At 37.6% G+C, this 12,522-nt stretch overlaps 1 protein-coding gene across 2 annotated transcripts in view; it reads right to left on the bottom strand.

The window, feature by feature from the left end:
* Positions 1 to 5,105: 5,105 nt before the first annotated feature.
* The window catches only part of zmp:0000001082 (integrin alpha-M), a 147,175-nt gene continuing 139,758 nt past the window's right edge, over positions 5,106 to 12,522 (bottom strand). For both annotated transcript variants that reach the window (XM_035404225.1, XM_035404226.1), the window contains one exon: positions 5,106 to 5,561. In XM_035404225.1, coding sequence (XP_035260116.1) covers positions 5,394 to 5,561 — 168 coding nt within the window. In that variant the 3' untranslated portion in view covers positions 5,106 to 5,393. The remainder of the gene's footprint in view (positions 5,562 to 12,522) is intronic.

Raw genomic sequence — 12,522 nt, 5'->3', positions numbered from 1 at the left:
GCCAACTTCAGAGTCGTTGGGGAAAGGAGGGGTAGCACAGTCTTCTAGTTAGGTAAGGCTCCCTTTTGGATGGGCCATTAGCCCTTTTAGTTATAATTGAATTCTTCCTTATATTTTCTGAGTATATGTTTGGAGGGTTTTTGTTTTGTTGGTATTTATTTTATTTGGTTTTCTTATTTGTGAATGTATGTTTATTTGAGGGTATCTGTACCATAGCCCAGCTTGGGGAAGCAGCCATTTAGGGCTGCAGCATTGCACACTATAACACTCCTTTTTTGTAGACATAGTTGGAGGTAATCAGTAACGTTTAAACCATTGCATTCCATTCTTTGATGACATGCAAGTAATTGCTGTTTTGTCTCACTGCAGGAGCTTCTTTAAATGCGGCTCAGCCACTGTTTTCTCTAGACGTAAATATAGTTTATTCAAGTAATAATTGTAGTGTGCCTTACCACAATTTACTGTGCTGATGTGTGTTTTTTTTATTATGTACTTTAACTAAGTAATAGCTTGAGCCAACTGCAATAAGGAGGGGTTGGTGCTCCAGAGAGCGAGAGGGGGGCATCCCTATTAAATTAAATATATCACATATTTTCATATCATATTCATATTGTCATATCTTGTATATGTACATGTATCTACTGTACTTTCAGCCACTACCACCACTTTAGCTATGATTTTAGGATACTCAACCAGAATATTTCTCCCTATTAGCTAAGCTATGGGCAACATGCAATATCATTCAGTAAGCTTCGGATTTTGTGTATTTCGTGCTTTAAGCCCCACTACCGTTTGCCGTGGGACACTGGTGGATATAATGGTGTGTGACTTTTCTATTTATCTTTAAAGTGTTTACTTATTCTTATTCCGGGTGAAGTGCAATACTGCGTTTAGTGAGTGTGAATAGATCCCATAGGTGTGCTTTAGTCACCAACTTAGCTGTGTTCATTGAAGTTCACATTTGTGCCTATCATTGTGTACTAATTTTGCTATTGCTAAAAAAACCTCTGGTGGTAGTGGAAGGCCATCTAGCCAGTGCATTTACTTGTCCTCTGTCCCATTGTGTAACTTGATCTTGCTCATTGGCCTTCGTGCCAGGTGATGATTTTTGCTCTTTTAAAAATAAATTCAAAATAAAGTCTTTCCCATTAAAGTGTTCAACAGGGTTTTGTAACCCCAATTAGATGCTGGCCTCTAAAAATAGCATTCTCTCAAATTGCCCCTTTTATGAGTCACTGATTCAAGGTGTACTGCCATAACACCTACACCGTTGTAAAGCTTAGACTCTTTGCACTGTGATGCAAAAAACCCTCTTGATTGGTAAAACTACTATCTCATAAAAAACACATTTTCAACATACAAAAATGCCAAGTTACTCATACATACAAGACATACACTGTCTCTAACTCATTCATTCAAACTGGCTAAATCTAGGCCTGCCATTAAAAATACTGACATCAAAATGAAGCCAAGTTACTGTACAACAAACAATATAGACTATGTTATAAATGATAAAATAGCATAATCATCGATCTGGGGTGTCAATTTCAGCCCTCCTTTGGGGAAGGGGACTGCCTTGTTTTTTCTCTTATTATCATTAGTGCTTTAACCAATTGAGAAAGGGTTTGGATCAAAGTGTCGAGTCTACGATTTACAATGGTGTAGGTGTTGCAGCAGTACACCCTGAATCAATGACCAATGAAAGCAATAATCTAAGAGACTGGCATCTAATTGAGGTATAATACATTAACTAAAATTAAATAGCCACACTGTACATGGGCAGAAACTTGCATTTTGTATAATGTCACATTGGCCTGCAAATAACAAAATGAAAATGAAGCCACTTAATGTTATTTTATGAGCCAACTAACGTTAGCTGCATCCACTAGCTAGCAAGCATTTGAATCTCCAATAGCAGGTTACGTCCAACTGTAAATATTTTATTGATAACACAATTATGAAAAAAAATCTCATTTACTAGTTCGCTATTTAAAGTATTTAAAAAATACTCCACTTATGTGGGAAGAAAATCATGATGGTGGAAAAAAAAACTCCGGGAGTTTTCTGGGAGACCCTTGTTTCAATTAAGATATTGAAATGAGCATGTGCAAAATAGTTGGCCAGGCCACGCTGAACTCTGACTGAAATATTCCTATTTTTCTAACAGCAATGTTTTAGTAAGTCTGGCTTTTAACAAGAAAATCAACCGTTGGAGCAGTTTATTCGATATAGTTCATGTGACTGTTTAATATTTTTTGTTCAACTTACTCCAAAATCACATTAAGACTAGCAATTTCAAGTTTTCTTTTTTACAGTGTGAACAAACTATCAAATGTGTAATTGTAGATGCATTCCACAAGCAACTCCCGTGGAGGAATTATGAAATTTATTGTTACCATGCAGATAAACTGTGTGATTTTTACCTGGGCTAGATAATTCTATACATTAAAATGGTGAATAATAGTCATATGTTGCTAGCTCCCTAGTTACCACTCTATTATAAAATGCCTGAAGTGCTGCAAGATGGTAAACTAGTCATGCAGCTAAATGAAATAAAAAATAGTGTGTACAGAAAGCAAATGTCACTGGCTAGTTAGCTAGTTGTCCTTCAACAGTTACTACTGCTGAGCTGTCATAATAAGATGATACAATTATATCTAGTCAGCTGCCTAAACAAGCAAATAATAGTAGACATGTTGTCCCTCACCAATGAGGCAGTGTCACTTCCAATTTTATCTGGTGGGGGACAAATGTATGAATACAGTTGAGTCAAGCTTTTAATGGAATAGACTAATTTTAAGTAGTTAGTTAAAACTGCACAGGATTGGCAGTCCCCAAAAATGCAGAACAGTAGCATCTTCTGTTGACAAATGGCATGTAGGAAACTGCAGAACTTGGCAACACAACTACCCGGCCCCAGTTGCAAGCAGGAAAAGATGATAACATTGCAGTGAGTAAGAACTGCAACTCAGTAAAATAGATGCATATCATGTCTAACATTCAGCAAGTTGCATTTATAGGTAGCTAACATAAAAGCCTCAAATAATAATTAACCTTTAAAACCTTCTAGAAATCTTACCAATATTTTAGTAAATGAAGCAATGTCTCACAATAACATGCTTTTTAAATTTCAGGTGAAGAACAAGAGTTCAAACATTGTTCCTGTAAAAAGTGACATGTAACATCAGATCAGCAAATTATCCAAAAAAAGCATAAACCCACAAGAATACTGTAACTTGTAGCATTTAAACCCAGCCAGCTAGATGGTAAGTATCTACAAATCTATGTCATCGTTACAGTCAACATAACTAACATGATGATATTCCAGACCAAGATTGCTTGCTATAACTAGCTGGCTACATTTATGGTGTTTTTGTTTAGCTGCATGTGAGCTACTGTTATATAGTTACAGCAAAAAGACTGTTGTGAGTCAGCTAGCAAGCAATCTAGCTCAGTCTGTCATAATCTGCTTAGTTTTCTAGTATCATTGTAATTATATCAAGATAATGATACTGCTGCAAATAAATGTATGTTAAGAAAATTTCTTTGCTGTCCACTATACAGGTATGGGGCATAACTTTCTGGACAGCATTTATAAACCCAATATTGGGGGGTAAAAAACTCTGTCTCAACTTTCCCAGTGTTAAAAACAAGTGGCCACCCGGTTGAATGTTTTCGTCATGCGAACTATTGGTTTAAAAAGTCTGTATAAAGACAGAAAAGCTTTTATTATCATGTGAGGGCATTTTAGAAAGTAACACAGTTCACAGAATATCATTGCAGTAAGAGAGGGCTCAGGATATATCCTCAAAGATACAAAGGCATACATTATTAATGATTAATTAATGATTTATTAATACACTGGCTTAAAGGTACAGGTTGCAGATTGCAACCAACTGAATACCCCACCTCCCCTCACCACTCCCTTTCCAACGACATAGGAGAACCTACGGTGGCCTGTAAGTTCCAAAAATGATGTCATCGTCTACAACAGCATCGAGTAGTCAAGTGTCAAGTGATGAGGTTCCTTGATAGATTTATAAATTGTATTTAGTTATTTAGCCTGTAATACTATAGGTCATAGCTTACAAGTAAAATAGCGATTATGACTGTTAATTGTTCCGCATTGTGGTGGCGTTTTATTTCTAACGTTAGCTGCTTTGCATGGTAAATCATAGAAAGGCATGATGCGTCACAAAAACTATTAGGCTACACTACTAACTAACGCTTACATTACAGTGTGAAATATCCTCATTATAAAATACCACTAACCTATTTAAAGACACTCAATTTCAAAAATAACGTATATAACCAAAATATTTTGAGCAGTAATACTTACATAGCAATGATAAAATCTTATCTGTTTTCAATAGATAGAGAGAGACAGTAAATCAATGATATATTTCTATCCGCTTATGTTTTTCTCCATAAAACGATGTCAGATGGGTCTATCAGCAAACATATGGCTTAGCTATGCCCAGAAGTCCTCAATAATAATTGTATTTTCAAAGAAATTACGAAAAATGGTTGACAATGTTTCGTTAGGTGGAGCGTCTTTTACTGCTACCACAGAGTGAATGCCAAAACTTTCGATAACGCTGAACAATAAGATGCTATTCCAAAAGCAAAATTAGACATTATACATCGTTAGAAAGCTTATACTCTCACCTACTGAATAAATGGATTGTCACTCAAGCCAGGCTGTACTAAAAAGGACGACAACGCCGTAAACAACACGTGTGGTATTACGCACAGCTATTTTGGAAGGTAGGCGTACCCAGGCATCACAAATGCGCGTATATTTCACAAACGGATTGTCCAAGACAATATATGACCACTCAGTCTCTTCTTTCTTCTTCTTCGTCTTCCAACCGGTGCATTCGAGCCACCCACTAAAATTAAAAATGCGGGGGAAAAAAACACGATATGCCCTCTCTAGAGCGGTTTGTCCGTTCTGGGCTACTGTAGAAACATGGTGGTGCAACATGGCGGCCTCTGTGGAAGAGGACCCGCTCCCTATGTAAATATAAAGGGCTCATTCTAAGGTAACAAAAACACAACAATTCTTATTTTCATGGGATTATACACTAATTAAAACGTACTTATGAATATTATATTCCATTTTTGCCAAGTCCGTTCCACTAGATGCCACTAAATTCTACACACTGCACCTTTAACAAGCAAACTAATGAAATTAGCATTGTTATAACATATTCTTGCAACTGCAATTCTGCTTGTGTAATAAACATCTAAGGATGTACAATAAAGAATGCGTAAGTTTCAACAAATGTTGGTAATTATTTGCACTTTCCAGTAAAAAAACAAAACAAATTGACATAAAAAGGCATTATTGATACTTTTCCCTCTCTTTGCCTTTCCTATTGACTAAATTATTAAATGGCTGAGTAATCTGCCTTAGTATCACAGGATGGATCTTCTTCTGAGGCATCCTTCATTTGATTTTCTTTTTCATCTTCACTATTGAATAGCACCATGGAGTCTGCATTCATTTCATCATTTGCTGAAAGTGAAGGAGGCCTCTTTCTCTTGAAGAACCCAAGCTGTGGAAAAAGGAACACTGTCAAACACACTGTCCACAGGGTTCATACACTTTTTCACCAATGATTTTCAATGACTTTTCCATGACTTCTCCACAACCTTTAACTGAATTTCCATGACCAAAACAAATGACTTTATCTCAGCAGGACGATTTAAAATTATTTATTGTAACACTAAGTAAAATTAGGTCTGCATCTGAAACATATGGTGCCTCTCTAAAACAAATAAACACCAGACAGACACACTTAGATACATTCTTTTATATTTTAATTCAAATAGTTTAACATTTTTGCCAATGTCTCAAACAGGGCTCGAAATTGCAACCATTTTGGTCGCTTATGCTCCCGAAATTTAATCTGTGCGACCTCAAAATATAATTGGGAGCATTTGTGCGAGTGCAAATAATTGTTCTGGTGCGACCTTTTTTTTTTTCTTTTTTCAGTCGAACGTCTCTTTATCTGTACATTCGCTAGTTAGTACACTCAGTATGTGCCTTGTGAGCTGACGGTGACCCTTCTAACCAATCGTGAGCTTGACATTCTTACCTTTAATGCAGATTTTAAATTGGTTAATATTAGCCTTCAATCACTCCCTTTTGCAGCACTCCACTGTCATGCGACACAGAAAGCTAATGCGTTAACTTATGTTACCTGAAGACAAAAGTTTATGTTCAATTTATTAGCGTTATCGAAAGCTGAAAAGTTGAAGCGAACGATTACGGCATTCTTTTTGATACATTAACGTAGTGTTTTGTGTAGCGACCCGGTTGAAACAGCTAATTTCTCTGATGCAGTTTACTGGCAGTTGATTTAATTAGCGGTATTAATGTGACGAGAAGCGCTTTGTCGTTTGAATGCATAACACGCAATTCCTTGAAGAGTCGACACATTTTAGGCGTGACAGTTTAACTGTTACTTGTAAACCGTACTGTTATACTGTCGTTTTTTATCAATAAAAAATCTATTGCATATATTGTTGGTGCTCCTTACATTTTGGTGGGTGCTCCTAACTTTTTGAAGTTGGGAGCACCAGTGCTACCAAGTAAAAAAGTTCATTTCGAGCCCTGATATATTATTGAAGCTGCACTTCCCTGGAATATTGTTGGCACAGTAGGGCCTATGTTTACTAACTGCTACATTAGCAGAAGCGTGCCTGTTGGGCGTGCCTGTAAACAGACTGAGCCAGACCGAATTAACTTCTCACACCACCAAAATACCGCAAAGGTTACGTGCCAATTTACGTTTTATTACTATACATACTATTTTTATGATTGGATTAATTAGCAATTGTATTTGATGCAACTTTAGCTATATTTCCATTACCTTTCCAAAACTTGGAAATTGCATTTTAAATTTCAATGACTTTTCCAGGTTTTTCATGACTGTACGAACCCTGTGTCCAAAACATAAAACTGATTTTCTTCTTACAAAATAAAATAAAAAAATAGAAAAGTACTTTTTCATTACATAAGTACGAAGGAACCTCAGTAATTCGGTTCAGTCAATTCAATTATTCAGTTCAATAATTCAAATCAGTGTCAGTAAGCAGCTCATACAGGTATTTTTTGCTGCACTTGACCATATTGTTGAACAATAGTCTGTAAGTAAGGAGTCCTGTCTTACTGTCCACTAAATTCATCCAAATATAGTGCTGTGAAAAAATAGTGCCCCCTCCCTGATTTCCATTCAGTGCATATTTATTATGCACTGAATGGTTTCAGATCATTGAATAAAAATTAATATTATAACCTCAGTAGACACAAAACACATTTTTAAAATTACTATTTTGTTTATTTAATGAAAAAGTTAAACACCCATATCACCCAAGTGACAATGAATTGCTGTCTTAAGCCCTATTCGCACGGGACTAGTATCACTTGGGGACCTCTAGTAATCTTCTAGATCTTAATCTCGTGCGAATCTGCCATGTCTGTAATTTGTAAAGTAAAAATTCCACTGCAAATTACCTACCACATTTCGCCAAACCCAGAGGTCATGTGATAATATTAGTCCCGTGCAAATGGGCATCTTGGTGATTTGGGGTCGTATTTTACTGTTACGCAGAGCACAGCCTTGACATTTTCAATCATATCCAGGGGGATAATGTCAGTAAATTCGAGTAAAATACAGACTTCGCTTACCCCGTGCGAATGCGCCGCACGGAACACAGACGTGGGGGGTTAATTTCTAAATCACATGAGGTCCCCAGGTAATACTAGTCCCGTGCGAATAGGGCTTTAAATGGGTGCACCACCTTTATCAGCAGTAACTGCAATGAAACGCTTCCTGCAATTTGATATCAGTTTTTCACATCGCTGTGGAAGAATTCCCTCGCTTCTTTGTAGAACTGCTTTAATTCAGACAAATTGGTAGGTTTTTGAGCATGAACTGTTTTTGAACTGCGCATTTCAGGTTCTGCCACAGCATCGCTATTCGGTTCAAGTCTGGAGTTTGACAAAGCCACTCCAGTAAAGAGCAGAATTCATGGCTCCTTCAGTAGTGGCAAGTCCTCCAGTCATGAGGCAGCAAAGCATCCCCACACCATCACACTGCCGCCACCTTTTTTGACAGTTGGTATGATGCTCATACTGTGAAATTCTGTATTTGCTTTAACCCAGACATAATTGGACCTATGTCATCCAATTTTAAATCATAGCATATTATCCCAAAAGGCTTGCGGATCATGAAAGTGCTTCTTTTGAAAATGTGAGATGAGGATGGAGGTTTCTCTTGGTTAGCAGTGGTTTCCACCTTTTTACTCTCCCATCAATCCCATCCCATTTTTGCCCAGTCTCTTTCTTATTGTGGAGTCATGAACACTGAACCTAGCTGTGGCTAGAGAGGCCTGCAGTTCTTTGGATGTGTTTATGGTATCTTTTATGACTTACTGGATGAGTTGTCGCCGTGCCCTTGGAAAAATTTTGGCAGGCCAGCCACAACTGGAAAGATTCACCACTTTTCCAAGTATTTTGGAGATAACTCTGATTGTGGTTCAGTGGAGTCCCAGAGTATTAGTAATGGCTTTGTTACCCTTTCGAGACTGTATTTCAACAACTTTTTCCCTCATCTGTTCTGGAATTTCCTTTGATTGTGGCATAGTGTGGTTGACAACTTTGTGGTGACTACTTCACTCTGATGCTGAGTGAGCTTTAGATTCAACAGGGCTGGCTGCAATCAAGCCTAGCTGTGTTCAATAAACTTAATACAGGCATTTAGCGGACGCTTTTATGCAGAGCGACTTACACAACTTTTTTTTTTTTACATAGCGTTTACTCAACTGAAATGACTGAGGCTATACATTAACTCACATTGCCTCTAGTTATCCTTCAAATATCGAAAAATATTCTATTCCAAAATTAATTTAATATAGAACATTCAGCCAGCATATGTCCTAGTCCTGCATTAAGCTATTTGCACTTCCAACATTTGCTGTCTTAAAATACTTAAGCAGTGTTCAGAAAATCCTGTTTATTATGTTGAGAAAAATCTGTGATGGTGGAATATTATTTTATTGTAATCTTATTGTATATAACATGGGATATTAGTATGTCCATGGGCTACCGTTGTCACAGGGCATGGAAAATACTCACTCAAATTTACTGCGGGCTAGATGAATGTAAAATTTCCCTTGGAGTAAATAGTGACATTTAAAATGTCATCCTATCCACATGCAACAAATTATTACACATTGTAGAGTACAGAACAACATACAACATACAAGTGTGAATGATTACATATTAAGGTATGTGTAACACATTGTTTCACAATGTTTTTTCATCAATTTTGGATAGGATTTTGGACCCCTAGAAATCTTTAATCCTATACTGATGAAAAGATAGTAATTCCCCCATGAAAATTATGCGGAAGTGAGTTTTGTGAGTCGAAACAGTTGATTTGTAGTGAAATATGATTTTGATTGTAATTTACAGTAATGCACAATTTAGACATTTTACATAGTTTTGGAGATATTAAGGGACACTGCTTTCTTTTTTCTTCATAGACCTTTAGTAGTTCTGCACATCACCCTGAGATAGTGCACACTTGTGGGCAAGGACTTTAAGATCTAGAACATGTATAGTGTTATCTGTTATATATTCATAATCTTTATCTGTTATATATTCGTGAATCAGTATTTCATTTCAAACTGATGGAGAACAGCTTTATTTTTGCCAAGATAAGTGCATTTGTGGCACTTTATTGCTACCTAAATTATGAAAAGTGTTTTGCTTCATTTAAGCCATTTTAAGTCTCTGTAGTGCTCACATCTGGTGTTATAAAGCCTTAATTACAACACTCCTTAAAGGGGTCAGGATTGGTCAGATTTGGTGCGAAGGGATTAAAAAGTAAACAGAAAAATTTGTGGTTGGCAATTTTCAGGCTGGATATCATGATTGACATTTATGATGTAGTAGTACCTCTAAAGAGATACTCTGACGTTCAATTCAATTTGTATAGAACTTCTTTTTTTGCCATTTTTCTCCCATTTTCTCCCCAATTTAGTCGTTATACCAATTCCCTGTGTGAATCACGGTCCTGGTCGATGCGCTATCCTCTGTTGGTCTGGGGAGGGTGTAGACTACTACATGCCTCCTCCGGTACATGTGGAGTCGCCAGCCGCTTCTTTTCACCTGACAGCGAGGAGTTTCACTGGGAGAGCGTAACGCGTGCAGAGGTTCACGCTATCTCCCCCAGATCCCCTCCCTACTGAACAGGCGCCAACCAGTAGGAGTCGCTAATGCAATGATCAGGACTCCGATTCCCACCTGCGAACACTGCCAATTGTGTTCGTAGGAACGTCTGACCAAGCTGGAAGTACCGCTGCCGGGGATTGAACCCGGGTCTCTGGTGGTAGGCGAGTGCTTATACCTCTACACTGCCCAGACGGCCCTTTGTACAGAACTTTTAACAGAGAACTGTCACAAAGACGTTTTACAGTGTAGCAAAAAGAATCATAAAAAGACATCATGATTGCCGGGGGGCTAGAGTGGAATTCAGAAAGAAAATTTCAAACATTATAGAGCAGTAAAAAGATGCTTTTTCACCAACTTTTTTCTACCAAATGGTATTTCAGGAATGTTGACATAAAAGATGGATGAAAATGTTTCGCTATAAAGTAGGCATAGAAACTTGCTTACAGCTTTTTTTAAAAACCTGATTGAGAGTGTAATTACTCTTTAAGCTTGTCACCAAATTAGGCTTTGAAGAATCTGTGGAGTCTGAAATGAATTGTGAATGCTTTGTCAGATCATCACGAAACTGCATAAAAACTACATGGCTGAAAGTATGTGGACACCTGACATCCAACATCTCATCCAAAATTATGGGCATTATTATGGAGTTGGTCCACCCATTGCAGCTATAACAATCTGCACTTTTCTGGGAAGACTTTAGGCAAGATGTTGCAGCATTGCTGCAGGGATTTGCTTCCATTCAGCCAGAAGAACATTAGTGAGGTTGGGCACTGATTGGGCGATTAGGCCTGGGTCACGGTTGGCTTTCCAACTGATCCAGGTGTTGGATGGGGTTGAGGTCAGGGCTCTGTGCAGGCCAGTCAAGTTCTTCCACATTCATCTCGACAAAATCATTTCTACATGCACATCGCTATGTGGTCGGGGGCATTGTCATGCTACCAAAATTTGGAAGCAGAACAGTCTAGAATAAGGTTTTTCAAGAGGGGCGTTCTGAGATTGCGAGGGAGCTAACTAACTGTTAACATTAACAGTAATGTTACGGAAACCATCTGTGATGCAGTTTCTTCCTCCTCCTCCTCTAGCCTTCCTTTTTTAAAGAAGATCTTTTTGGGCGGCGGGAAATCTATTTTGGTGGGAAACACTGTCTGGGAAACACAGCAAGAATTGCGGGAAATCTATTTTGGCGGGAACTAGGATTTGATAAGAACCAGATTTGATAAGCAGAATCTGAATGGCAACCGGAATCGCTAAAACCTATATGCAAGGAAATATTTCAAATATTATTCCAAGTTATACATTTATCAAAACATCATTTGTCCCAGTACTTATGCTGACTTTAAATAGGGGATATTGAATCATTGATTGGCGTTGTTGTAATCTAGTTCAATGTCTGTTTAAAAACCATATGAAATAATGCAGAAATTTTTCCTCATAGTCAATACTGGATTTGAAATACAAATTAGATGTATACACAGGAAAAACAACCAATTTGACACAACGGTCTCAATGCCTTTGCAATGAAATACATGTTCATAGAAAAACAAGTAATACTTTCCTTTCCCAAAAAGATAGATATCAACATTATTGGCGATCCTTTTTCCAGTACTATGTGCACCTTCCATTCATGGACAGACTACCAAGCTATCTTTTGTCATGTTATATGGCATTAGTGACTTCATAGTATCTTAAGAACAGTTGTACTGTTAATTTTCAGTCATTAAAGGCACACTATGCAGGATTTCTTAGCCTGTGTTTTCAGTCAAAGAAGTCTTCTCCGCCATCTTCAAGTCCACCCACTCGTCCCTTTAGCTTTTTCAGACTGCCGTAATTTTACTCAATTTTACTGCCATTTTTCAATTCCACGAAAAGACCAGCAAGACTGTGGACTAATTTATGGTGCATGGTTCGCATCTGGAGGGCACACTTCGCTGCTCAGCTAGCAGTAACTTCGAAGGAAAGCAAACGGTGGCTGTACCACTACTAATTAACATTTTCACGCAAGTTCGAGTTTTCGTTCTATTCTTGTCATTTTGCGATTAGCCTATATGGAATTGACGACGAGAAAGTAATCAAACAGCAAATTGTTTACAACGTGTGCTTGTTTTCTGCTGTTGTTGCCAGTTATACATATGAATGTGAATGCATTCTGTCGCTTCGGATGTCAAGACATGAAAGTGAATGTTCTCATAAAAACATAATGAATGTGTTTGAGAGGATATATGAAAATCAATAAATACAAAAGTAACCATATATAGTCATTGTTGGTAACCCGT

The sequence above is a fragment of the Anguilla anguilla genome, chromosome 2 (assembly GCF_013347855.1).
Source record: "Anguilla anguilla isolate fAngAng1 chromosome 2, fAngAng1.pri, whole genome shotgun sequence".
In the NCBI taxonomy this organism is placed as follows: domain Eukaryota; kingdom Metazoa; phylum Chordata; class Actinopteri; order Anguilliformes; family Anguillidae; genus Anguilla; species Anguilla anguilla.
The sequence above is the reverse complement of the archived record's forward strand: the minus strand, read 5'-3'. Positions and strand labels throughout refer to the sequence as shown.